The sequence below is a fragment of the Lagopus muta genome, chromosome 18, assembly GCF_023343835.1.
Source record: "Lagopus muta isolate bLagMut1 chromosome 18, bLagMut1 primary, whole genome shotgun sequence".
NCBI lineage: Eukaryota > Metazoa > Chordata > Aves > Galliformes > Phasianidae > Lagopus > Lagopus muta.
This window is the reverse complement of record NC_064450.1, coordinates 1,082,523-1,110,446: the sequence shown is the minus strand read 5'-3', so window position 1 is coordinate 1,110,446 and position 27,924 is coordinate 1,082,523. Positions and strand designations below refer to the sequence as shown.

General features: G+C 52.0%; 3 protein-coding genes across 5 annotated transcripts in view; 1 reads left to right on the top strand and 2 right to left on the bottom strand.

The window, feature by feature from the left end:
- Positions 1-557, bottom strand: part of DNAH9 (dynein axonemal heavy chain 9) — a 182,861-nt gene extending 182,304 nt beyond the window's left edge. The window contains exon 1 of the mRNA XM_048965517.1: positions 132-557. Coding sequence (XP_048821474.1) covers positions 132-470 — 339 coding nt within the window. The 5' untranslated portion in view covers positions 471-557. The remainder of the gene's footprint in view (positions 1-131) is intronic.
- A 1,006-nt stretch (positions 558-1,563) lies between these two features.
- On the bottom strand, positions 1,564-15,273 carry ELAC2 (elaC ribonuclease Z 2). Its single transcript, XM_048965347.1, has 24 exons — positions 15,019-15,273; positions 14,891-14,941; positions 14,739-14,809; positions 14,261-14,325; positions 13,093-13,150; positions 12,566-12,634; positions 11,910-12,065; positions 11,396-11,454; positions 10,706-10,764; positions 10,546-10,618; positions 9,514-9,626; positions 8,897-8,995; positions 8,563-8,701; positions 8,399-8,484; positions 7,382-7,491; positions 6,516-6,612; positions 5,975-6,113; positions 5,276-5,314; positions 5,005-5,114; positions 4,454-4,553; positions 4,258-4,378; positions 3,988-4,066; positions 3,126-3,270; positions 1,564-2,438 (listed from the first exon to the last, which is right to left on the bottom strand). Exons 1-24 carry the CDS (start codon positions 15,255-15,257, stop codon positions 2,187-2,189), a joined length of 2,529 nt encoding a protein of 842 aa, XP_048821304.1. The 5' UTR covers positions 15,258-15,273; the 3' UTR covers positions 1,564-2,186.
- A 12,331-nt stretch (positions 15,274-27,604) lies between these two features.
- The window catches only part of MYOCD (myocardin), a 224,920-nt gene continuing 224,600 nt past the window's right edge, over positions 27,605-27,924 (top strand). For 2 of the 3 annotated variants that reach the window (XM_048965341.1, XM_048965335.1), the window contains exon 1: positions 27,606-27,852. The gene's annotated coding sequence lies outside the window, so the exon portion shown is untranslated. Of the gene's footprint in view, positions 27,853-27,924 lie in introns of all 3 variants that reach the window. The other variant, XM_048965336.1, reaches the window with a different exon arrangement.

Below are 27,924 nucleotides of genomic sequence, written 5' to 3'. Positions count from 1 at the left end.
GGCGCCCCGTGCCCGAGGCCCGGCTGTGCTCCTTCACCCTCAGCCGGCCGCGCTCCATCCCACGAGGAATCGCTCGGATCCCCGCCGCCCAACCGCGCGCTGGCGCCGAGCCGCCCCGCTCTCCGCCTTACCTCCTCCACCAGGGCGGCGAAGTGCTGCAGGGCGTCGGCGGGCAGATCTCCGCACAGCGGCTCGCCGGGCCCGGGCGGCCGCAGGAAGAAGAGCGCCTTGGGACGGGCGGCGGCGGCCGGCGGCGGCGGAGGTCCCAGGGCCAGCCGACCCGCGGGGCCGCGCCACGCCAACAGCGCCCGCCCCGCCGCCCCGGCCGCGAACGCCCGCAGCTCCGCCGCCGCTTCATCGCCGGCCGCCACGCTGTCCGCCGGCAGCCGCAGGCCCCGAGCCGCCCGGCGCAGCAGCCTCAGGACGCGGGGATCCGGAGCCTCCTCCGTAGGCAGCTCCTCGCCCTCCATGCGGCGGCTGTTTGCGGGGAGGAGCCGCGGTTGCCCGGGGGACGAGTAGGGCCATGCCCGCCGATCGCCCCGCCCGCCGGTTTTCCGTTTCAGCCCCGGGGCAGCCGGAGCTCGCGGTGTCCGTTGCTACTCGCTTGCTGCTTGTGAATACCTCGACGTGAGAACGAGTGCGTTTCCTCATTTCTGGCACGTACCTAAGAGATCCGCCTTTACTTCTACGAGAAGCAGCACGGATCCGCGGCAGCCCAGCAATAAGCCCGCTCGCCCCCCGGCCCTCTGTGTGCCCACATTGTGCAGCAATAGGACCCTGCTAAGCCCACACAGCCTGCTGCTCTGCTCCAGCGTGCCAAGCTCCCCCCTTTAGACAAGCGTAACAAAGCACAGCTAACTTACTAAGATGTTTTGCTGCCCTTTTGTCTTCAATCTTCCATCCCCTTAAAATAAAGCCATCTTTACTATGTATTGCTACCTTCTGTTGAGCACGTGGGGGCCTAGCAGTAGCTTCTGAGAGGGAATTCCTTCATTGGAATAGCCATGAATCACAGAATGGCCTGGGTTGAAAAGGCCCACAATGCTCATTCAGTTCCAACCCCGCTATGTGGAGGTCACCAACCAGCAGACCAGGCTGCCCAGAGCCACATCCAGCCTGGCCTTGAATGCCTCCACAGCCTCCTTGGGCAACCTGCTCCCAATGCCTCCCCCATCAGACCCGCACATGATTCCAGGACACAGAAGTCTGAGCAGAGAAACTATCACACATCCTCCCGTAGCAGCTCGCTGTCCTCCATCAGCTCACGCCGCCAGCTCCCCTGCACACTACAGCAAACAAAGTTCATAGTTGTCTGTTCTGGAGCCTTGCAGAAGCAGTGTTTGCTATCTCAAAGCAGCAGGAATGAAGCAGCAGAAGCAGGTGTGGCTTTGGTGGCACAAAGCATATTTGTAACAGCTATGAGGTTGATGAAGGTGCTGTAACACATAAATAAGGTCATTCTCTCCCCAAATTCAGGTGTTTGTTGACTCCTCACCTCATTAACTACCTAATCAAAACACTTTGTGTGATGTTGAGTGGTTTATTCAGACTGTCATGAAGGTTTTGGAAAACTGTTCTGATGGGGGGGTGGGAGGGTGGAGGAAATCAACCAAGAAAACCAAAATAAAATGGGAATGCGCAGCAGCATTCAGATCCTTAAATTAACCTAGATCTCTAAAAGCAATTAACTGGGTCCCATTTTATTTGAAATTTCCTCCCACAGCCTAGGTCTTGACACTTAGATACGCTCCTTGTGTAACCAGAGAGCTCCTCCCCCCATTCTGGTGAGTCCACAGCCCCATGAGGACTTACCAGACTTCACCTCTTGCAACTCCCAAGATTGTAACTGCTGCTGTATTACCAATAGCTTCCATTGTAAAACCAAAAATTAAAACAGCTCAGAGAGAAGTCTTGGCTAAAAGAAAAACGGCACGTGGATTGCTGATATCCAGGGTCAGGAACTGTGGAACCGTATGGGTAAATACTGCCATCACAGGACTTGCACTGCTTACAGCATGCTTGGGAGCTTCAGCCCACAGCGACCCACTGACAACCGAGCGCAGCCAGCCGCCAAGGCCAGCCCCTCCTGCCATGGCACCTGCAGGCTGCCCAGCACTGCCAGCCCCAGAGGCCTGTACAACACAGGGCACCTCTTACAGAGCAGAGAACGTTCTCTACCTCTTCCTTCAGTTCACTGTTTTAAGCTTTTTAAGTTTCTTGTTTGTTACTTCCTGATGGTTCTTGTCTTGTTTCCGTTTCTGGGATGGTGTCTCCTTGTTCTCACCACCAGTCAGTTGGTCCAAGACTATTGCAGCCTCCTTCAGAAGGCGCTGCTCCCTTTTTTCCTTCCGCTCCTCCATTTCCACTATGTCATCTGCAAACAGAGCCTTCAGAGGTGGGATCAGCTTTGGGATGGTTGAAAAGTCACCAAGCCGTACCTGCAATACATTGGGCACAAGAGCACTTGCTTGAGAACTGCCATCCCTCGCCCCCAGCCTTCTGCAGCTCAGCAAACAGGACAGCACCCCTCCCTCTGGGTGGTACCAGCACAGAGGAGCCTCACCTTGGTGATGATTTGCAGCTGCCAGGCAGATGAGCATTTACAACCCTTACAGAAGCCAGTCCATCAATCCCTTACACCAAGTTATTGCCATTCTCTTCACAGGAAAGCATGCACACACTGTATATGTATACGTCAGCCAGTGTGCTACTCCCACATTCAGGACAGCAGCAGCACTACAGGGTTTAGGATCCCAGACATCTTTTGCAGAAAGCCATTAAGGCAGTGCATTGATTAAGAAGAGAAAGGGAATGCAAGTGATATTTTTAGCTGGCAACAGCACAAACAACAGAGGTGACGTGAGGCAAGCATCCAGAAGAACAGATTTCTGTTCTCAAGAGGCATCAGCACCTGTCCTAAAGAGAATTGGGCACTATGCCCCCCACCCCTCCATGTTGGTGATACCTGCTGACAGAAGTAAAAGGAGCTGTTTCATAGGAAACTGCTCTCAGAAGGACACAGCACGTTGATACTTCATTAGAAATGGAAAATTTCATTCCTAAGCAGCCATCCCTAGGTAGGACTGAAACCTTTCTCACAGTCTGGATCAAAACTCCAAACTTACCCTCATATGATCAAATGCAATTCCAACTTTCTCACTGAAGTCTTCACTGAACAGCGGGATCTTGGCATATCTTTGGCTGAAGTGATTGAGCATGATGAACTCAGCATTCATCTTCATCCCAATCTCAATTGCCTGAGAGGTTGTGCTGCAAAAGGACCAGGAACACAGCACTCATACACACTAGCCAGCGCTGCTCCTCCAACAGGGAACAGCAGGCTGCATCTTGCAGCTAGTGCCACATCTTGCCAACAGCAAACACTAGATGCTATACACCACCTGCTGGGCACAAGTTGTCTTCATCAGCAAGCCCAGACACTGCCTGCACAGCTGGCAAGTCTCTAGCTTCCATGCGACTCAGAGTGCAGAAAACATGCTAATTAACTCAAAGCTTTTCAGTGCTTCACAACCTGGGGACAAAAGCTCAACCTAGAGGTGCCAGTAAGTCCAGCTCACTCGCTGGAAACTGCTGTCCAGTCCATCGCCCCCTTTCACTGGGGGCAGCAGGCAGTACCACTGGCTGCAGCTCAGTTTGAATCGTGCAGATAGCTGACAGGGGTGTGGATGACACCTCTACTGTCCAAGCTTAGTCCTGCAGTGCAGTCAAGCTGAGGGCCTTTCCTTTGGGCTAGTTAGTTTGTAGAATTGCTACTGTCTAAGAGCTTCCCCTATTTCTCTCTGAGGATGCTCAAAACAGAGTTACAGAGCTGGCGCAGTGAGCAACACTCTAATATTAGTGCTGAAGAGCTCTACGCACACCAGAACTACTTACAGGCCTTGGGCCCCTCACCACCAGATCCAAGGTCAAAGCCCAGTTAAGCAGATTTGCTTTCCCTGCAGTGATAAAACAGCAAAACACACCCACCTGTGTGTTTTCTCTATAGCTTCTCTTTCCATTCCATCTTCCAGTGTTGCTTCATGGATCAGCAGAGTAGCATTTTTCCCTGTGTAAATAATCACATATTTCACCTTCAGCTGAACACGCAACTGCCTAAATAAGCAAGTGAACTCTCACCTCCACCCAGGGCCCCCACTGGCTTGCAGTCATAGCACAAAGAGTGTGGGAGTGACCACCTCAGTTACTGACAGTTCAAGGCCATACTCAGAGTCTTTCAAAGAGGTTTTTGTCACCTACCCATTTGTACTAAGGCCTTGCAGGGCATTGTGTCACCAGAATATACTACTTTCCATCCAGATTTGTGGATCACTGAACATGCAAAAGCATTTTTACAATGCTGGACTTCGCAAGTCTGAAACTAAACAAGAACATGAGCATTAGACTTCAAATTCCCTCTTGTCCTTTACTGCAGCACATGATGCTGTCAGCTTACCTCAGCCAAGTCATAGTTCTCTAATAAAGAAGTGATCAACCGTTTGGCTTTAGATTTGATGTTCTCACGGCCTTTCACAAGGGACTGGCAAGTAATCATTCTGCAAGGGAAGGGAAATGAAAGAACTGAGGACAGGAACAAAGTAAAACCTGATCTCACCTTAAAGCAGACTCTCACACAAGTGTCTTCTCTGCTCACTGCCTGACAAACGAGACGATTTTGTGCATCTGTTTTCCCCTCTGCTTTTGCTATCCAGGGCCCCACAAACTCATCCAATCGTTTCTTCCCTACTGTCACACACCCTGCCTTTCTGGAGTCATTTCAAACCAGCCCACCTCCCTTTTCATAATCTGCAAGCCCCTCTTAGGAAGCACAACCAAGTGTTGCACAACAGATCCTCTCATCTCCTGTGCAAGTCACACATCGCAGTCCTGCACAGTGGAAGGTGTCAAAGAGCTTCAGTAAAACGATGGGGAGAACAAATGACGGTCATTTGCCTTGAATAAGGACCCAGCAGGAGTACTTCCTCACATACCACACAGAAAACTCACTTGATGTCTCTGAGAATCGATTCACAGTTGTCGTGGTACTCATGTAGCCAAGGCATGATCTGTTCAGGTGCTACCAGAAATAGAGGGCTAAAAGCTCGACCGAGGGAAGCCTGCAAAAGGAAAGACAGGAGGAGAATCAGTACTAGGCAGACACTGCATCACACAGAAGAAAAGCCGTGGGAAAAGAAGGTGCTTTTCCACCACATAGGAAAAGTTTTCCTTCCCTTGTTCAAGATACATTTGGGAGCAGTGAAACAAAAGCACAACTTACAAAAGCTCTCCGCCTCTCCATGAGGATGTTGACCAAGCCCTGCAAAAGGGACCAAAAGACAGCAAACTGCAGTCAGAAAGACCCAGGAACAAAAGTGTCAGCAGTGCTACAGCAGCTCAGCAAGGCGCAGTTTCAGGAGCATCTACAATCAGAAGTACCAACCACCTTTTTTTCCCCAGTAACTGCATCGTACTGAGCTGCTGGAACACTGTCACTACTTATGCCACAAGCTGGTGACCAGCAGCCCATAACACCATGCCTCTCCACCCTTCCAGAGCTGTGTCTGCTCCCAGCAGAAGAGAGAGCAGAAAGTCTCCAGCCAACACATCACTCTCAGACTGGTTTCCACACATGAGACAGGAGACCAGCAAACACCCTGCCCCAACCAGGCCCAACCTAGAACAGACCAACTGATCCCTCTGTGAGGATTTATTGCACAGCACCAAAGGAAGCTGGGTTGGATACTGATTTAAAAATAAACTAAATAAAAATAAAAACATCTCTAAACAATCTACAGGGACCACTAACAGGATGCAAAAAGGGATTAGAAACAGACAGATTCAGCAGTGCCTGGGGAACAAGAGGGGAACTGCAGCCTTGAGAGCAGAGCAGCCTACATTCACCAGCTGCAGCTGCATCTGGCTCCCAAACACAAAGACACCTGCACACAGCTCCTGCTCATTCCAACACATAACCTACCGAATGATGATCCGTATGCATGTGAGACACAAACACAGCTACTAGGTTACACAACACTTGGTCAACTTGCTCTCCATAGTGGCGACAGAGCTGTCCAAAGGTTCCTTCCCCGCAGTCCAAGAGCAGGGATCGGGTTGAGCTGGCAAGACAAGTGACAAAGACAAGTGGCAGCCACTGGATGAGCACTGAGCAGGGTCTGTTCAGGGAAGGGGATCTGCTGGGTTGGAGGGCAGAGAGCTGTCAGTGCTGCACCTCTACTGCTACTCCTACTAGCCAAAGTTCTAGATACTGTTCCATCCACAAGCTCCTTCTGCTGCTATACTGATGGTGAACACACTCTTGGGGCAAATGGCAAAATGAAGACATTAAATGCCTGTGTTTACAAGTAACTCTCAAGCCTTCCCTCCCTACAGAGACAGAAGTCCTACAGACTCCACTACAGGGCCACTCTCCTGTGTCATCAGCACTCTGCTCAAAACCACCCTTGGGAAACACCCTCAGAACATGGAGCCTCTCCCTAAGCAAAACACACATGATTTACCTAGTGTTTACCAGTGTAGAACTGACATTTCGGATTTTCATTGGAATTGCAGATCCTGTTCCCAAGAATACAATTTCAGGATAAGGATTCACATTTCCTGCAAAAATGCACACGAGTTTGTAAGCATTATCCATGTACTGCCCAGTCAGACACCGTTCAGTTCAACAGCCGAGCATTTCCACACCTGGAACGTTCATTTTTGTTCACCTTAGCTTCTAGCTTTCCCACAGCATCAGAATTTACCGTGGGAGGACAGAAAACAGAACAGGTACAATCACGAAAACAAAGCAGAATGCACAGCTGCATATAACAAGGCAGGCAAATGAGGACTCATCTCACTGGCCAACACAGAGCTGTCAGTTCAAGGGGGATCTAGCTACTGTTCCACCCTGCCCTAACTCTCTGCAGCAGGATCCAGACAGTGAGTGGGTGGTGCTGCACCATACCAGGAAAGCCTCACTACCAACAGGACAACTGAAAGTTAGAGAACACTTCACAGGAAGCTGCTTGTAGAGGAGGGTATTTCCCTTGCACTTTGCCTGCTACGACAGCATTCAACACAAGCAGAGCTCATCACCACAGAGAAACACCACACAGATCTTTGTCTGTAGTTGTCCCCAAGTGGTCAATCCCCAAACCTAGCAGCTTCAGAACAACAGAAGCAGAAGACTGCATAATTCAACAGGTATAAACTAAACTCAGGTTGAGCTCAGCCTGGAATTTGCACAGCTCCAGGAGGACTTCATAGCACATCTTGGGCAGCAGAAAAACTGCACATTCACAGCTTGACCTGAGCTTTAAAGCACTGGCTCACCAGGACCTTCTGCTTGCCCTTACATGAGATAAGACAAGTTGCTGATCCTTACCTGGTACAGCAGGCAGGCTCTCTTTGCATTCCTTCACACGAGTCTGGAAGTTAGGGAGATCCATGGCTTCAGCAACAAATGCATCATGATCACAGACAGTCACAGCATCTCTGAAAGAAAAGGCCAGGCATCAGGATGGGGGGGTGACAGGGAACTGACTTTTCAGAGCAGCATGATGAATTACTGTGCCAAAACAGCTTTCCAACAAAGGGTCAAATATTTCTTCTATTTCAAGCAGTGGGAGAAGACAAACCCATGAGTATGGCATGGGCTAGAAAGGTCAGGCAGGACTGAACATCCCCACTAAAACAGCCATCCCACCAAAGCTCCTGTAACAGCGCTATGCTTCTGCACCGTGAAGGTTCAGACTGTAGACACTAGAGGGCACTGCATGGCCCACCATGGGAAGCAGTGAGACTCCTGCAAGAACAGCAACCACCCGACAGGGCTCCAGGCACCCATCAGTGTCCGCTGGTTCTGCATCACTGCACGAGCACTACTGCAGGCCTCGGCACCTTTAAGAAAAATCATTTCCTCTCAGCATCTAGGGTCTCCTATTCTGCTCAAAGAGACATAATTTTGAGTCTCAGTAAATGGTGTATCACAGAACCCCCTGCCCTCTACAGCTCCATCCAACACCTTCTCCTGCTTGCACACTAGCAAGTGACAGTGCAGAGCCCGCTCTGTTTAATCACCTGGGGCTTTAGGCTCTGATACCATTTGAACACACAAAGTCTGGCAAGATTTTCACTTGGCTTCCTGAGGAGTCTCTCCCTATCACCGCCAGTTGGGTGCACAGCACACAAGATCAAAAGCAGAGGGCAGAGAAATGCATATTGGACTTCAAGAGTGAGGAATTAGAACAACCCTCCAAACTACTGCCCAAATTACTAAATCAGCAATTCATTCACATCTGTGTCCCACACTTTAGATTTTCAGTGACAGGGGCACAACCCTCAGAACACAGCTGATAGCCCAACACTCAAAAACTGAAGTGCCAAGAAGATTGCCACTGACCTCTGCCACTCCTGCTGGGGTCTAAAGTGGTATTTCAAAAGGCACTCTCCTCGCACAACGGGCACACTGCATACAGCCTCTTCTTCCTGCAGGGAGAAGTACAACGTGAAACACGTTCCTCACCCAAGGGTGCGAGGTACAGAGACAGGAAGGGCCTTGCCTACCTTGCTCTGGTATGTGGTGAGCAGAGGGAAGATCTCTGGGTGGATGAGGTTCAGCTGGCTTTGGATCTTGTAGCTGCGCGCATTGTGCACTGCAGAACAGTTTTCATTGAGCACCAAGTGCTGAGTTCCAGGTCCAAATCTACAAGAGGATGACGAAATGTTCAACAGCGTCAGTCCCACATTGCCATATGCACACTGCTGAGCCACTTGCTAAAAATCTCATCTAAGACAGAGCTGTGCTGCCACTCAGCACCGTCTCTGGGAAAATCTTCACAACATCAGAACGCTGCTGTCCAGTAATGATGTAAAGCCAAGTAATCAGAAGACCACACACCTCTCCAGCCACTGCTGGTAGCGGCTGTCCCGAAGCACCGACTCTGGAGTCATGTGAATAACCAAGGCAACCTTATCCTCACTGAGTCCTTCCTGGTACCTGGAGCAAATACAGAAAGGATACGTGAGAATGATCCTTAACCCCCTTGGCATTCCCTCCAATTCCACTCTGGTATTACTGGAGCTGTTCCCCCAGGAGCAAGCAGAGCACAGATCTCAACAGCACAGCCCAGGAGCTCCAGACTCCCCACAGCAGTAGGCCTAAGGCTCACATGAGGGTCTAAGTACTTGTGTGCTGACATCTCCACTCTCCCACCCCAAACAGCTACCCTCCTCCAAGAGGAGCAGAGCCTTTCAGAAGCTCGGTGCGCCTCTGCACAAGTCTCACAGAGATATTGCACACAAACTAAGCACCTAGGCTCACTGCACAAAAAAGCAGGAGCCTCAGCATGGCTCCATAGTAAGAAACCAGTGCCTATTTCCTCCTCTGAAAGCTCTGGGAAGACAGATCTGTCACAGTCACAGAATCCCACAGGTCCTACACATAGACCTGCCTTTTCTAGAAGGCTCAGCACGGACGTCTTCCCCCAAACACTTCAGGTCACCCATCCCCGCTACCTTCGGAAGGTCTCATTTTCACAGACAGCATCCACAAAGCCCTCATGAGGACATTCCAACACAATGAACACTGGGCCAGGATCACCAGGGGCGCACAGTTCTTCAGGTGAAAGCTGCAGACAGATATACAAACACCACACTGTGGGGTGAAGGTGTACAAGCAGCCCTTTGTGCATCATTACGTCAGTCTCCATTCAGCAGTTCTACCAGCAAGCTCCCAGCAGGCTGCTGGGGCTGCAGAAGCAGCTTCAGGCAACTTCACTCAACACTCAGCAAAACCACAGTGCAGTCCTCATACAGTGAGAGGGCAGGACAGGAACAAGTTTGCATTTTGCTGTGTCACAATAAACACAATCCTGATCTTAGAAGAAAAAAAAGAAAACAAAGGGAATTTTAGCAGCTTCCGGGTTCTCAGTGCAGATTCAGACACTAGAAACAGCTTGCTTAGGAAAAGAAGCTCTGCTAAATTCTTATGACAAAAAGATACGACAGCTGTATCCATCCAGGTTATGGTCTTCACTTACAGATCCCCCGGGACACTGCCAGGGCTGACTGCCTCTACTTCCAACTAGAGTCTGAGAGATTAAAGCTCACTTCGCCTCTGTGGTCTAAGAAGTGCAGAGTAAGGAGGGAACAATGGCTGTACAAGCATTCAAGTCCCAGATTTAAAATACGTAGGGATCAGTTCACAACTAAATCTGCATCAGCTTGAGAAAGTGAAACCGAGAAGCCCCAGCAAATCAGAGACATTCATGGTCACAAATGAACACATTTCAGAGTGTACTTCTGTAATCACCCTCACAACATCCTCCAACAGACACTCCTCAAGAGCCACCTTCAGAAACAACTTGGGGCTGAAAACAAGGACCAGTCACCAAAAGTAACCACTCAAAGCTTGAACGCCAAAACCCATACAAACACCTCAGCAGAGATGAAAACAGGAGGAAAACTATCACCCACCCTTCCACAGAAAAATTTTGCCACTTCCCTCCTTCACTGGACCCACAGCCAGAAAGCATATATGCATCTTACCTCCTTGCCTTCAAAAGTGATGCTCTCCCCATTTTTAAGAGCTGTAATTATAGGAAGAATGGCTGGTGTTCCCCTGAAAACAAGGCATTGAAAATTTAGCTTGACATCCTCAATACACCAGGGCTGGCCCCATTCCCCCGTGCAGGGCTCTCATACTCACACTGGCAGACCCATCTCCTGTGCTTTAAGCACTAAAAATTTTCCCTTCTTTGGATGAATCTGAAAAGAGTTAAAACAGAATTAATCAACCAAATAAAAGAACATTAAGGAATGCCAGGAAATAAGATCCATTATGTCCAGCTTAGCTATTTCCTGAGAAGCCAAGGCATTTCTTTTTCTCCCCTTCCCTTTCAATATCAGATTTTGTGACACAGTCTTCTCCACTATTCCAGTGAAGACATGAAGAACCCAGCATATCACACCCAGTAGATGTGGAACAGCAAATCTTTAACAAATCACCTTCCAGACAAGGAAGGTTGGACAGTTGTTGTTTGTTTTTTTTTATTACTAGCTCCCCTGCCACTGGTCTAACTTACTCCCAAAAAGTTTTCCCCAGACCTTTTGGGTGTTGAGGATCAGGCTATTGCTTCTCTCTCTCTCTCTTCTTTTGTAATATAGGCAGGAGAGACTTCTATAGTATAAACACACTGAAAAAATGGAACATGTCTACTCTTAACTGGCTGCCTAGTAAAAAACCTTCCAGCTTTAACTGGCTTCTATTCCTACTATTGCTGCCTTTTTGAAAGTAGGGCTATAAAGCTTCTAAATTTTTGCTTGAAAACACTATTTACAAATAAATCCAACTAGCAAGATGAAGTACTGAACAAGGTATCTTTGTGTGCCAGCTTACTTTACAAAGGAATGCCATGACCAGATCAGGATGCCTGCTCTCATGCTTCTGTTCATCATCTGCAACAGAAAGAAAACTTACTGACTGTCTTCACTGAATATCACTTTCCCTTAAGCCAAGATGAATTTTTATTAAAGCATTAGTGAAGCAACATCATCCAGCCAACCTGCAGCCCATCAACAAAGTGTCCTAAAACCCTTGTCTGAACATTGATCAGCATCCATTCATATTCACGTTACAAAGGCTGAAGAGCCCACTCCAGACAGGAGCAAATCAATACAAGGCCTAATCACAACTCCACACAGGAATCAAGTCCTGTGTTTAGGCCTTCTTAGTTTTGCTTTAAGTTTTGAAGTACTAGACCTCACTGTGCTCCACACCATCCTTCAGCTGAGCTCCTGTACAGATCTCACTTGCATCAGACAAACAGCTTAGAGGACAAAAACAAAACAAAACAAAAAAAATCCTTATTCTGGTTTCATTTCAAGCACATTAAAAGTTCCACTGTTTTCACCTGTTTTCTTTGGGCTTCCTTTCTCCTTGCTCTCATCCAAGCTCTGCTGTGCAGCTCTTGGGGATCCAGGCTCTGTGTCACTTTCTGAGCTACTTCCATCTTGGGCTGATAATCCAGGACTCTGAGGAAATGTACTTTCAGCAGCTAATGGTTTTCCTGTTCCAAATCCAAGAAAAACAGGCAAAAACCTCTCAAGCAAAGTGGACAAGCAAGAAAAGCAAGAGCAGCATTTCCTCTTCTGTGACATTAGCATTCCAACCACACCAACATACAGCACCATTCCATCAGTCTGACTTGGTCTTCAGGTGCCACCTGTTGTCTAAATCCTCCAGGTTCCCTCAGAATAGCTAGACTCTATGAAAGCTATGCCTGTTCTTCAAGTATTGCAACTTTCAGCAGCAGGAATCCTCAGCTGGCTAATAAAGCCAAAACTCAGCCCTGTTACACACGTCATTCTACACCCACTACTAAAAGAACAAATGAAAGCTGACTGAGCATGTCTCATTTCTTTGAGAGATCCTACTGCTGAGAAAAACACGCAAATTCTTGAACCTCTGCTTACTCAGGCTTGCAAACAGAAACTGCTCCTTTAATCACCTTAAGCAAAATTAATGAACAAGCGCTTCTCCTGTTTAACTACTGCATCACACGCTCACCTATTAGAGGTATTTGGTGGACTGTCATTGTCTCATCCTTGTACTCTGGCTCTGTGTGCAACTGCACAGCTGGGAAGAGGACAAAAACAGGCATTAAGAAGTTCATAAGACATTCATAGGCTATAAGAATTACTACCAGGAAAAGAAAAAAAAACTGAATGACCAACCCCCTTCCATTTTTCTGCCCCAAAGCAAGGATCAAAGAATAATTAAAGCTCTTGGAAGCCCACTGCCCTCAAAACAGAGTTCATAACACCATGGTAAGCAAGTTCACTGGCAATCTCCAGAAGCAAGCTTCCTTAACAGTGCTTTGAAGCTGAGTCCCATATACTACTTGGGCAGACTGGCAGCTGCCTGCCACAACCAGACCTGGAAACACTACTTTTCTCCCAGACAGTTCTTGGGATGGATTTAAAGGGACCCAAACCCGAGTTACTTATTCTGATGTTGGTAGTGCCTAACTTTGGATACAGTTGAAACCAACAATTTACAACTTTATATTGGCTGCATACCCCTAACATACATACCTAAATCCATTCTTTTTAGGGGTCCAGGAAAGAGACGAATAGCTTTCAAGTAGTTTTGCTGGGGGGGAAAAAAAAAAGTGAGTCAATGAACTGCCCCTCAGCAGTGCAAACCAAAAGCAACACTTTCAGAAGCTATACTTTACTTCCATGAAATCAGAAGCTCAGTATCTCATCAAGAAATTGGGCGGCGCACAGCCAGAAAGCAGTGGGCAAGTATGCCACCCCCAGCAGGCATCACCCATTCACAGAAAGAAAGGAAAATGAATAGCAGTGCCTCCCATCCCTTGAATGACCATTAGCAGATACTACAAGGAAATTAAATGACAGTGAGGAACAGAAATGTAAGCCTAGATATGGCATTAGACTGTTAAGAATTGCCTTAAGCAGGTTTTCAGATACCAAGCTTCTATTAAAATGTGGGGAAGAAAAACAGTCAGAAGAACTCCCCTTGTTTTCTAAAACTGACTGACAAGGCAGTTTGAAGTAGAAGTGTGATGCTGCCTTGTATGTAAGAGATTTGCTTTTGAAACCCAACCTCTCTGGCACAGCCTTCGGGTTGGTGCTGTCCCAGAATAGCATCTCAGACTCAGATGATCCACTGCCTTCGAGTCATAGAATCATCAAGGTCGGAAGAGACCTCCAAGATCACCCAGTCCAACCATCCACCTACCACCAATATTTTCCCACTAAACCACATCCCTCAGAACAACATCTGAACATTTCTTGAATACCTCCAGGGATGGTGACTCCACCACCTCCCTGAGCAGCCCATTCCAGTGCCCAACCACTCTTTCAGAGAAGAAATTTTTCCTAATATCCAACCTGAATTTCCCTTGGTACAACTTGAGCCATTTCCTCTTGTCTTATCATTAACTACACAGCAGAGGAGGTCAATCTCCATCTTACCACAACCTCTCTTCAAGTAGTTGTAGAGAGCTATAAGATAACCCCTGAGCCTCCTTTTCGTAATAATCTAAATAATCCCAGTTCCCCCAGCCACTCTTCATTAGACTTCTGCTCATGAGTTCACTGCCCTTCCCTAGACATGCTCCATGGCCTCAATGTCTTTCTTATAGTGAGAGGCCTTGACACCAGCTCTCCCAATTGAAAGGTAAGTACCAATATTTCATGCTTTCCCATCCCCTCTCTGCAACCTTCCACTACTTACCAGCTTTGGCGGCCCTAGAAAGACACACCTTTGAAGCCCCATAGCCTTTAACGTAAGGATCATACCTAAAACAAAGCACAGAAACAACTTCATCACAGCCAAACAAAGAGGTGATGGATCTTGCTGGGAAGGTCCCCCTCACTCTCAGACCTTCTCATGGAAGACCAGACCCGAAATCTCAATCTCAATTTTGCCTCAGCTTTGTGGTGGTTTCAACAAGTTGCTCATCTCTGCAGACACAGAAAGCATCAGGAACAGGTCTTTCTAACTCAGATCCACAAAGCTCTCAGTGCCAGCAGCACCAGCATCTCCTGCAGGCTTCGGGCCCACAAAGCCACGTGCACAGACAAGCAGCACCCTGCCCCGCACCCTGAGGCGATGCCACACCGCAGCTAACGAACCCCTAAAGGCCCCGAGAGGCTGCGGGCAGAGCCGAGCCCCGCCCCTGCGGCCAGATCCAGGCACAGGACCCACTCACCAGGCAGCCCGCCGACGTTGGCCCAGGCCACCCTGCTGAGGAAGATGCTGTCCAGGTGCGAGATCTTCAGCCTGGGGACAGAGCGGGTCGGGGCGGTAAGCCGGGGCCGGCGCAGCCCGGGACGTCCCCCCGCGGCTCCCCTCACTACTCACTTGTGCTCCTGCATGGCTCTCTGCGTCCCCTCGCCGCAGTTGAACAGGTACCTGAGGGACACGGGGGTCAGCACGGGCCGGCAGCCCCGTCCCAGCAGCCCCGTTCCGGCCCCAGTCCCCGCACTCACCGGTTGAACTCGGAAAAGACGTAGACGGAGGCGCCCGCGTCGCGGCTGCCGGCCGCCACCACCTGCACGTACACGGTGTTGGGCCCCGACAGCCCCGTGCCCGCACTGCGCCGCCGCTCGCGGGCCCATACGTGCCGCGGGACACCCTTAGGCCGCCGCGCCGCCGAGGGTCCCTCGGCCATGGCCGTGCCCGCACTCCACGCCAGGCCGCGCCACAGCGTCCGCGCCAGCCTCCACATCCGCGTGCCGCGCCCCGCCCCGGAACTCTGCCGGCCGCCAATAGGAGCGCAGCGGCTCCGACGTCCCCCCTCGCCACGTGATGAGAACGAACCAATGAGGAGCGGAGGACGAACCAATGAGGAGCGAAAGGCCACCCGGCGGACGTCCGCCGTCACGTGACCGGAGGTACCCAGTGAGGCTGTTCCTGGCTGGGGGCGGGGCTTAGCGGGGCTCGCTGTGGCGGCGGCTCTGCGCCGTTCTGTCCGCTTCAAAGCGGGGCGCTACGTTTTGCTGTCGCCTTCGGAGCCCCGCCGTAAACAGTCCCAACCATCAATATTCCTTTTCTTCCTCGTTTCCAAAGACGAGCCTTATCTCTCTCAGAGCTTTGCTTTCCAAACACTGTCTCCCTTTATTCTTACTGCCAACGTTCTTCTCTGTTTCCCCCACTATCACAGCCCTGGGGATCTGCCCGCAGCGCCCGGCCTGCAGGTCTCAGTACGGCTGTTTCCAGACGTTCTGTCAGTGCTGTATGATTCATTTACCTCCAAACTTTCATCTCCTCACGCAGTAGCACAAACGAGCGTTTTTCTGCTTGGAACAAAGGGATTTTCCTTCCAACAGCAAGCACTTTGGTAGTGCCCATCCTCCACATCACAGTCTTGCAGCTAAAGTTCACTCGCAGCTTTGGCTCTGCTCCTTGAAGCCACACAGGACATCGGTTTGGCTCTTGAACTGCTTCCTAAGCACACCTGAAGTTCCTAAAGGTACATCTGTGCGCTCCTGCTCCTGCTGCATCATTTCTTCCCCATGCTAATGATTTTCAGCTCAGGTTTTCTGCTAGTTCTGTTACACCTTTGGGAGCACAAAAGCTTTCTCAGGGCTCTGACCGGCTGACATGGATTTCCAGCCAGTGTTTCTTTAGTTGATGAGGTAACTAAGTGATACTGTGTGGTATTTTTAGTCAAATGGTTCCTAGCAATTTTGTCCAACTTTACTGGCTTGGCTCTGTGTGCAAGGTGCAGGATTTAGAGCTGTGATTCCAGTAAATTCTGTAAAGAGGCAAAACCACAGCTCCATCTCAGCAGGCTCGTGAGGACCTCACAGAAAGAGAAATACTCTTCTCTATTCTAAGGTTCATAGCAGCAATAGTGCAGGACTGTCCTCTGCAATTTCAGTTACGGTGTTTTCTGTGCAGTTCACATTCTGGGAAGGGATTTCAAAAACTGATTCAGAAGGAAATGTCTTTTCATTTACAGCTTCAGTCCATGTCTTGGGGAGAGTGGTCCTAGTCCTTCCAATTTGTTTGCAAAGAAGTAAAGTTTAGCCCCTGTAGTACTGAGAAAATGAATGGCTCATGCATTTTGCCTGCCTAACTGTTGTCATTCTGATTTCCTTGGAAAATGATCTTTTGGCTTGCAGACAGTGTGCTTGGTTCAGCTGTGAAAGATCTTGGGTTTAAATTTGGGGCATGGCACTGTGAAAGTTGGGAAAGTTAAATCCTGGATTTTAAAGCTACCCCTTGCTTCTCTGAAATAAGAGCTGCAGTCTGTGCATGCTTTGGGCGCACAGAGGCAATGAGCTTTGCCTGGATGGCGGCAAGGCCCAGGAGTCACCTAGAGATGCTAAAGCTGCAGATGTCTCTATATTTCTCAGAACTACTTACGTGCTGCTACTGGGAGTGACTGAAAATGGCTTTTGCTATTTCTGCATCCTCTGCATGCAGGAGGCCCTGCTGTGCTCTGCCCTGCTTGGCTGTGGAGGGCACAAGGAGAGCACATCCTGCAGCTCTTGAGGAGCTGAGAGCAGAGCAAGGCTGAATCCCCCACAAGGAGAGCAGGCTGCTGTTCGGCACTGCTGTGGCAATGAGCAGCACCTGCCAGAAGAGGAACACCCACCTCTGCCGAGAGCTTGCTCTCTGCTCTAGTTGAGGCCACAGACATACAAACCTGTCTCCTGACCAGGGAAGGGCTGGGTGGGCTTGAAGCTTCCTGTCTGCATGTTCTCCTTTTGGTATTACTCATGCTCATTTCAGGGCTGTGAGCTGTTCCCATGTCACTCTTAGCTCATACCTCCCACGTGCAATGTTAATGGGGGCTGCCTGCAAGTGATCATCAGTGGTCTGGGGTGCTACAGTTGACCCAAGCTCCTGCCAAAACACAGTGGGGTGTGAAGCTGAGCATCGCTATGGAAACAGGTAGTGATGGAGCTCGTGGGTCACCTGGAGCAGCTCTGCCAGCCCTCTGATCACAAATGCTGAATTACACAACAGAATCATAGAAATGTGCAATTTATCCTATGTAGAGTAAGTTGGTTTGCACTGATTACATAATGGACTTGAATAGGGAATCTCAGTCATCCAGGAAGCTTAGAAATGATTATGGACAGCCCAAAGGCAAAGATTTTGGAGTATCACCAGAATAGGAGGTGATACGTGCTGAAGATTCTCTAGAATACAATGAACGGCCAGAAAATGAGAAGAAACATGCCCTGTTCACTGATGGGTCCTGTCAAACGGTGGAAAAACATTGGAGTGGAAGGCTGCTGTATGTCCTACGCAATGAGCTGCAGAAGCTACTGAAGGAGACGGTGAATCGAGTCAATTTGCAGAAATGAAGGCCATCCAGCTGGCTTTAGACATTGCTGAATGGGAGAAGTAGCAGTGCTCTGCCTCTATGCTGAGTCCTGGATGGTGGTAAATGCCCCTATGAGTGCAGTGACAGCTATGGAAGCAGAACTGGCAGCACAGAGGCAAACCCATCTGGGCCACTGCACTGTGGAAAGATCTTGCTGCCCTGATAGAGAACATGGTTGTAAAGGTACATCACACAGATGCTCATGTGCCCAAGAGTCGTGCCACTGAAGAACATCACAACAACCAGCAGGTGGATCAGGCTGCTAGGATTGAAATGGCTGAGGTAGATCTGGATTGACAACATAAAGGTGAATTATTTCTAGCTCAGTATGCCCATGATACCTCAGGTTACTGAGGAAGAGATGCAACATGACTGTGGGCTCAGGATCGAGGGGTGGTAGTAGAAGAACTCTCCTTCTTCAGCAATGAACGCCAGCCCGTAGCAGCCTGGATCTTACAAATACGGGAGCTTTGCCAGTCAAGACCAAGCGATGCTGGCCAGTAAAATTGAGTGCTAGGATCAGAAACTGCTGAAGTCAGTGGTTCACATCAGTGAGTAAGCCAGAGCATGGTGCTGCATGACTGTCACCCAGATGGACAGCTGTGCTAAGGCAGGGCAGCAGCTGATGGAAGCAGCCGTCTCCTCTCTGCTTGCTGGCATCCATCCTCCAGCCCCCCGTGTGCACCATGCAGGGATGCTCAAAGCACCGAGCCCTGAGGCTGTTCCATGATCATGCTGCTTACAACAAAAGTATGGATACAAAGTTCCTCATCCTCTGTGCTCTTCCCATGCTCTTGCCCTCACCATCTTAGGCAGGATCTTGTCTGCATGGCTGTTGCAAAGCAGAAGCATCCTGGTCTGCGCTACTCATCTGCTTTGCACAATTTACCTGCAGCATACGCAGGAGAAGGATCAGCCATTAAGGTCTTACCAAATGAAGACCAAGGAGCAACTTGTTTATTAGCATTTCTCAAAGAGAGAAAAGTGCTAATGGACCTTTTAACCTGGTGGCGAGTAGCATGACCTGAGCACAGAGCAGGAGCTGCTCTATCGTAATGATTATAAAGAAAACCAGGAGCAAGACGGTGCAGGGAACAAGGAGATTGGATGGATTTGCTTTCTTCAGTGTCTGGTATGATGCTCTGTTTTGAGTCCAGGAGAAAAACAATGCTGATAACACACCAGTGTTTACAGCTCCTGCTAAGCAGTGCTGTACAGAGCCAACGCCACTCTCGGCAAAGGGCCCAAGGAGCTGGGAGGGAACAGAATTAGGACAGGTGACTTACATTGCCCACAGGGAGATTCCATACCGTGTGACGTCATGCAGAGAGAGTTCTGAAGGGCTGGGGGCTCATCTCACTCTGCTGCTGCTCAGGGGAGGTGGTGAGCATTGCTTGTGCATCACTTGTTTTATGCATTCACATACACACTTATATACATAGTCATAACTACTTTCCTTTTACTTTTCTCTTAGTAAATAGTTTTATCTCAGCCCAGGAGTTCTACATTTTTTTTTTTTTCCTTTTTTTTCTTCCCTGATTTCCTGACATCCAGGGAATCCAAAAGGAGAGATCAATTTGGCATTGCTGATTTTGCCATGGAAATCAAATACGATATTTGGATTGAGGTAATTGAAGGGGTTACCCCAAGAGCTCAACTTTCAGGTGGTTTATCCCTCAGATTGGTGGCATTTTGCTGAAAAGCACTTGTTTCTCACTAATAATGAAAATACTTGTAGGAGAGTCCCACAAAGTGGAACTGGGCATCACAGGAGCTGCCTTAGCTGGTGAAATCTTCAAAGAGATAGAAAATACATAGGAGAAAATGTAGACAAGTAGTGAAGAAAGAGGAAAATATCCCTTGGGCCACGGAAATGCCTGAATTTAGAGTGATCTTAAGAAGCACAAGTGAATAGCAAGGTACAGCCTGGGGAGCTTCATTAAGGAAGTTTACATTTCTTATCTGTAATCTCATGCAGACCCTGGGCCCTATTTTTGGCAGCAGATGTGGGGGTGGATCTGAGCCCCTGCAGAGGCAAATCTCTCTGTCCCAGTCACCCTGCCACAAGGATGTTGGGTTTTGCTCTTTCAGCGAGGGGTGAGCAAACATTCTGCACTCAGCAGCAGGTGCTCTTGATTATTTTCAATTCTGTCTATTAAAGTGTAAATTGAATCAATTCCTGCTGTTTCAAGGAGGAATAAGGTCCTTTCCCTGTAATTTACTCTTTGTCCTCTGTCCATGACACACGAAAACACAGCCAGCATTATTTAGCATCAATTTGTCACTGACTTTGAGTCAAGTGAGCCTTCAGACAGCCAGACAGCAGAAATCAGGCTGAAAACAGGAATTTCACACTGGGATATATGCTAAGAAAAGCCTAGAGATACAAGAGCACATGGGCACAGCATGAAGGCAGGCTCAGCTTCAGCCTCGCCACTCCCTCCTCCTCCTCCCTCCTCCTTGTTCCTTGCAGACTTTGGGCCTGCTTCATACCAGCCTTGGCAGCCCACCCCTTCCGGGCTCCCTGGCCCAGCCTCTCCATCAGCTTCTCCCCGACAGCTGCAGGATGTGGCAAGTTGCAGGCACACAGAGAGCAGCCCCTGCCTCTGAATTAGGAGGATTTATAGCTGTGCTCTGCTTTTCCCTTCTCCTGACACGTCTGCACTTCTTACTGCATGACCCAGGAGGTTGGTTTTGTCCCACCAGAGAAGTGATCTGGGTCTGATCACACTGCACAGAGACAGCACTTAAGCGACCAGCTTCCTTCCAGCCCCAGGCCTGAGCCTCACCAAGCTGAAACCAGACCAAGGGGCTCCACAGGGCCAGGTCTCAAAGGCAGGTAAGGCTCAGTGTGCTTCTGGGGCCAGGGCAGAGCAGCAGGCTGTGTGGAGAAACACCTTCCCACCACGGTAAGCAGCCTGCATGAACTGCCTGGGGCTGCAGGCTTCACAGCACAACCAGGTCTCAAAGACCAGGCTGATGTCCAACCACAGGACCACATCACTGCCAGTGTGTGCTTCTGGGAAGCAGGGCCACGATTCTGCCTGCAGACTGAGCTTAAACATTTTAATTAATTTAATTTAATTTAATTAATGCATTTTGGTCACAACAACCCCAGGCAGCCGTACAGGCTTGGGGAAGAGGGCTGGAAAGCTGCCTGATGGAAAGGGAGCTTGGTGTACTGATGGACAGTGGGCTGAATGTGAGTCAGCAGTGTGCCCAGGTGGCCAAGAAGGCCAACGGCATCCTGACTTGGATCAGGAATGTTGTGGTGAGCAGGACCGGGGAAGTCACCCTGCCCTGTGCTCAGCACTGGTGAGGCCTCACCTCGAGTGCTGTGTTCAGTTTTGGCACCTCGGTGCAGAAAGGACATGGAGGTGCTGGAGCAGGTCCAGAGAAGGGCAACAAGGCTGTGAAGGGCTTGGAGAATGTGGCCTATGGGGAGAGACTGGAGGAACCGGGGCTGTTCGGTCTGGGGAAAAGGAGGCTGAGGGGAGACCTTACTGCTCTCTTCCAGTATCTGAAAGGTGCTTGCAGCAGAGCAGGGCTGGTCTCTGCTCACTGGTGACAGGACGAGGGGAAATGGCCTCAAGCTGAGCCAGTTTAGGTTGGATATCAGGAAAAACTTTACAGAAAGCGTTGTTCAGCACTGCAACGTCTGCCCAGGGAGGTGGTTGAGTCACCATCCCTGGATGTGTTTAAAAACCGTTGGGATGTGGTGCTCAGGGACAGGATTTAGTGGCGGGTTGTTAGGTAGTTTGGGTAGGTCGTGGTTGGAATCAATGAGTTTTAAGATGTTTTCCAACCTGAGCGATTCTATGACTCTATGATTGATTCTCAGCGCCAAGAACCAACAAAGCCGCACTTCTGTTCCCAGAGCTTTTCTGCAGCACTCAAACTGTGAGCGCTGAGCGCCCTCCCGCCCCACAGCCTCCATCCCCGCTCCCCGACTGGCCACGGGACGAGCAGCGCAGCCGTGTCCCGCCGCCCGCTGCTGCACTGCCGAGGCCCGGCCACAGGTGGCGGCCGGCACCGCGCCTCCGCTGCTCGCAGCGCCGTGCCCGGGCCGACCGCAGCGCTTCTGGGCTCCTGGAGGGTCGGCAGTCAGCCCCGTAACCTCGGGATTCACGCAGCGTCTCACCGGCGGCTGGGGGCCGGTGCGGAGAAAGTGGCTCAGCCAGGAGCGGCTCCGAGCGGCGGGCGGAGGCAGCACCTCCCTGCTGCCGGGCTGCTCTTCGACCCTCGGTCTTCGTGTGGCTGGGGACAGCAGGGTCCCGTCAGTGGGTATGGAGTCTTAAGGGCCTGCCCGTGGGTATGAGGACACGGGGTCCTGGCCACGGCTATGAAGTCACAGGGTCCTGCCCATGGCTATATAGGGGTTACAGAGTTCTGGCCGTGGATGCAGGGATACTGGGGTCCTGCCCTTGGATGTGGGGACACTGTGTCCTGGCCACGGCTATGGAGTCACGGGGTCCTGCCCGTGTTTATGGGGACGCAGGGTCCTGGCCATGTGTATGACGACACAGGGTCCTGGCCATGGCTGTGGGGTCACAGGGTCCTGGCTGTGCTCTCAGCAGTCCCCACATCTTCCCCTCACTGCCAGCCCCTCAGTGCCTGGCTGGGCAGAGGACAAACTGCAGCAGGCGCTTGGGGCTCACCCCTCACACAGCTCCATCCCCCCTCGGTTATTTATGGGCCTTCACCTCCAGAATGTCCTCTCGCTGACGGGCAGCGTTTGCACGTGTCCTTCTTATCCAGAACGTGGGGCTTTGCAGCCACTTCGCTATTTACTGTAATTTTTAGCTCAGACACAACCAGAACTCCCACCCTGTCTGGGCGTCTCAGTGCAGAAAACAAGACTAAACTATTTTGGGATGTTTTTCCCTTTTCCTCATACTTGGGTGCTTTCCCATGTGGTGAGGCCTTTGGAGCCCCGGGGAGGGTGAACCTGCTCCGCACACCCCCCAGAGCTGCCTCCAGACCCCCCTGTATGTATTAACCCTCCTGTGGCCACAGGCACCCCACCTGAGGTGGCCGTGTGCTCCACGGGGTGTTCAGAGCTCAGGAACATCCCAGCACTGGGTGATGGCTGGGGACAGAGCGCCTTCCCCATCCTGATGCTCTGGGGACGTCTCCCTGAGGGGCCTGGGCTGGATAGTGCTGACAGCTGACCCAAAGCATGAGCTGCTCCCTCAGAGAAGTGTGGGGATGTGGATTGGACCCCGTTTTTCCAGCAGAGAGTATGGAAAGTGCCCCTTTGCCTCCAGCACTCCTGTTTCCGTCCCTGTTCTGCAGCACCCACCACCCCATGCTGGGCAAAGGGCCGGAGCGACGTGCAGACCTCCCCCCTCCCTCCTCCATCACAGCCAGGGGTTCTCTCCATTGAAGTTTACTTGACGTTCTAATAAAATCTCTAAGCTGGAAAAATCTTTCTGCGGAGGGTTCGCGTTGTTTAAAGGCAGAGGACCATAAAGATAAAGCCGTGCCTGCACGCCCTCCACTCCCGCTCCCAGGGTGAGGGGCCACGGCACAGCCCTGCCCACCGCTGCTGAGGAAGAGCTTGTTTTCCTGACGAGAGGTTTGGAGATTAAAAGGGGAAAAAAATCAGCCATTTGGAATCGTCTCCTGACGCTGCAAATACCCTCGTTAATAGATACGTCTCGTTTTGTTACCTCATTTTAATTAATCATTAAACAAAGACAGCTGCCAAATTTTGGCTCTGGCTGCCGGCCTACAACTGACTTGCAGCCCTTGAAAAATAGACTATTTATGGTGCCTGGGTTTAAAGCTTAAATTTCTTGTATAAACTTTACCCTTCCTAAGAATAGTGTGGGGAGCGCATCTCTGGCTGCATCTGCACTGCCTGCACCCCGATCCTGAGCCCTGCTCTGAGGCTGAGCAGTGGGGTCCCTTCAGCTGCCAGCAGCTCCGGTGTGGTGCAGGGGATGGCAGCACCGGGGCTCCACGTCCCTCGTGTCCATGTGTGCATGGGTGCCATCAGCACAGGAGGTGGCTGAGCATCTCAGGGCAGGAGGGCACCCCTAGGGCTGGCTGGATGGCTGCTGCTCCCTTGGTGTGCCTGTAGCCCCAGGAAGGGGCAGAGCACAAGGTGGGGAGCCTGCTGCATGTGCTTAGAGCATGGCTGCTGCATTCAGCCCTCCAGCTGCCCCTGGACAGGTGTTCCTGTCTCCAATCCTCGTATCCACCTGACACCAGGAGCTTGCCTTTTGCATCATGGCAGCTGGAGCTGCTAAAGTTGCCTACATTGGTGACCCAGGGCTGCTGAACCGTCCTTTGCACAGCAGCTTGGTGCTCCACAGCCACTGACGTGGCATTTCCATTCCTTCCTGCTTTTGTTTGCCTTGTTTGGAGTACCTCAGGGGCAGGCTGTGCCCACCACCCCCAGGATCACAGGAGCCTTCCCAGGGGCTGGGCTCTGTGTGGGACAGCAGAAGGGCACAGCAGCACAGGAACAGCTCCAGTGTGGATTTTTTGTCCAGTCTCCCTGTGCTGGTTGATGGAGGGGCTTAGCTTGAAGCAGGGTGGCACCGTGCCCTGGCCCACCTTGCTGCAGAGCTCTGCACACACATAGCCATGAGTGTAATGCACCAGATTGGTGCAAATCAGCCCTTTCTGCATCTGAAACCATCGCCCTCCCTGCACACACAAGGCTGAAACACACTCAGAGCAACACAAGGCTGCCTGCACCAGTGCTGAGCCATGGAAGCATCCGGGTGCTGCCTGGGCACCCTGCCTGCACCCCACAGGCACACAGGTACCTTTTGGGCAGGAGGCACCACATCTCCTTGCTCAGGGACCGCAGGTGGCTGCTGTGCTCCTCAGCTCACAGCTCTGCATGGCTTTTATTCCACCAGGGTGAGCGCGTTGGGCTGTTCCTTCTCCAGCAGGTTTGGGGTGATTCCCCACCTCTGGGACGTGCCATGCGCTGTGAGCCCCGTGCGGGACCTGCAGCGGGCTGCCAGCACCAGGCAGTGAAGGAATGTGGGTGCGTGCATCGTGCATCTGCAATGTGTGAGGCAAGGATGGGGCAGGAATCCTGGTGTACCAGATTGGCAGCGGAGGTGTTTAACCCTTCTAGCAACCCAGGATGAGAAAGGCGATAAAAAAGCGCTCTGCACGGCTGCTGGCTGCATCCCAGCGGCTCCGTCCAGCAGCCAGCGTGGGGTCTGCCCGCCCACGTGCCCGCGGAGGGACCTCCCGAGCTCCTCCAGCTGCAGCCCGCCGCCCGCAGCTCGTATATCACGCCGCACACAGCCCTGTGCTCGGTGACACCAGGCGCATGTCACACGTGCTGAAGGCGCGGCCCCCCTCACCCCCCCGCACCCCGCAGCTCTCTGATCCTCCGGCTCTCCGTCCTCCATCTCCCTGGCTAAAATAAACTCAGCATGCTGCTGAAGGGAGGCCGGGGGTGGAGATGTGTGGCCGTGTGCTGCGGCTGCCGTGGGATGGATCCGCAGCCACTGCAGCCTCTCCTTCCCTCCTTGTCCCGTTCTCATCTCACCCTGCCTGAGAGCTGGTTGCAAAGGAGACCTTGTGGTGCAGAGAGCTTCCAGCGACTGCCCGGTGGCCCCCGTAGCAATGCAGCAGTGCAACAAAACTTTGAGAAGATGTTGTTCCACTGCTCAGCGTGGTCTGTTAACCCTGAGCCCTAATGATAACAGCCTAAATCACTGCAGCTACTCCACCACCAGTTTGTACGGAAACACCAACCTGTCAGCTCTGAAATGCTCATTTCCCTTTGCTTCCCTCCCCAAAGCCTCCCACTCCCAAAGGACCCTTTCCGAGCTCTGGTTCTGCCTCATCCAAACCTGGGGTGGATCTCCCAGGGAGGAACCCTTGTGCACCTGTGGAGGAGCAGCCCTGGCACCGGGACACACTGGGGCTCTGCAGAAATGGGCTTGGGCTTCCCAGTGGACAGCAAGTGGAACGTGGCTCAGCCGTGTGCCCCTGCTGCTTAGAAGGCTGATGGTATCTTTGGCCACAGAGCAGAATGCTGCACTTGCCCGATGCCATATGGATGAACCTGGTTGGAGATGAGGACTTGTAGGAGGGAGGAGATCTCCCCACAGTGTATGTCCGCCCGCCAGCGGCTGCTGCACACTCCAAAAGGTTTAGCACCATTTGTTAGTGTGAGCTGCAGGTTCACAGACGGGTGAATTTACAGCGAGCCAGATGTAAATAAATAGAAGAAAAGGATTTTCCCTGCAGAGGGGAGCAGCATCCTGCCTGCCCTGGAAAGGATGGAACAGGGGCTGCTGGCTCCACACAAACACATCTGTGGGGGGGTTCTCCAAGGGAGAAAAGAAAAAAAAAGAAACAGAGTGGTATTTTTTTTGGATGGGTAAAGTTTTGAGTGGAGAACTGCAGGCACTGCCATCCCCAGCAGCGGTGGCACACAGTGTGAGGGTGGGGGACACCTTCCTGCTCTTCATCTCAGGGGAGGAAGCTGCTGGGAGAGGATACATGGGGTGGCTGGGGGGGCATAGGCAGGGATCCTGGGGGGACTGCGGGCTCGGGGCTTGGGGGAAATGCAGCCTGAGCAGAGAATCTGCTGCTTGGGCTGCTCCCATGTTCAGGAAACACAGCTCAGTGCCGGTGAGGAGGGCTGCTGAGGAAAGATGCTCTCTGCACGCAGCCTCCAGCTGACAGCTGAGGTTAAAGTGTGACTTCGGGTTGGGAATGGATGCTGCCGTGGGGCAGCTGTGCCAGCTCAGCCCTGTAGGACGGCTGAGGCAAGCCTGAGCCCAGGAAAAAGTGGGAAAGTGAGTTCTGGGGGCTTTGAAGGGAAGCTGAAGGTAAGGGGCGCCTGGCAGCTGCTGGTTCTTCACCTGGAGAAATCAAGTGCTTTAGGACCTGCTGATGCAAAGATTGTGATAAAGAGCAGTTCCATTCCCGAGGTGAGGCTGCACCCTTGGAGCATAGGGCAGCAAGGCCTGCCAGCACCCCGTTCCTCTGCAGTGCTCCTCCCAAAACCGCCTTCGGTGCCCCTCGGCCACAGCCGGGAGCTCCCGCGGACGTGGGATTCTGCGGGGTGCGGGGCTGCGGGGACGCTGAGCCTGGGGACGGCGACAGGACCCGAGGGAACGGCACGGAGCCGCGTCAGGGCGGGGTGGGGGGTCAGGGGAAGGTCGTGCCCCACAGGACGGAGGGCACGGCCCGGTGCCGGAACTGAGCGCTGGGACACCGCTCTCAGCCATCGGAGCTGCACTCGGTGATCCCCGCCCGTCCTTTCTAGCTCGGGGTGCTGTGCGGTTCGATGGGGCCGGGAGCCGCCTCGAGCACTGCTTTTCCTCGGGGAAGCGGGGATGGGATCGGGCGGCTCTCGCTCCGGGGACGAGCGCCGGCCCCGCAGCCGTCCCGAGAGCAGCGCGGCGGGCAGAGGGGCAGGTGGAGGCGGCGAAGCCCGCGGGGCAGGCGGCAGCTCCCGGCTCTCGCTGCTCCCCGAGCCCGGGCGGCGGAGGCTCCTCCTCCTCCTTAACTCTTGCCGGGCTCGGGTCGAAGCCGCGCTGCCGGGCTGGGGCTCGGGGCTCCCGGGCCGCTCCGCGCAGCCGGGGGGCGCTGCGGGTCCCACGGCGCTCGGGGTTGGGGCCGAGGTCGTCCGCGGGGCGCGGAGCGGGACCGGGCAGCTCGCACCGCCCCGGGCTGTCCGCTCCCGGCCCCTCCCCGCCCCCCGGGCAGCGCCGGGCAAGGTGAGCCCCCCCCGCAGCCCCGGCCTCCCCGCTCCGCACCGCGGGCTGCAAGAAGTTAATTTATTTTTGGAAAAGCGGCTCGCAGAGTTTGTCTAATTCCATCCGCACCGGTTCCTTTCACTCTATTTTAAACCGGTTCTTACTGTGCTCTGCGAGTTTATAAAAACAATCACTGCTCCCTGATAAAAGCGGCCCTAACCCGCGGAGGAAGCGAGGACCCCCAAAAGCCGCATCTCCTCCCGGACACTGTAGCTCAGCTGAAAAGTTCGCAGGTAATTTGCGTTTCCTACTCCACGTCTTTCCGCTCTCCGGCCGCTCGCTCGCAGTTCGGCCGACACACGGCA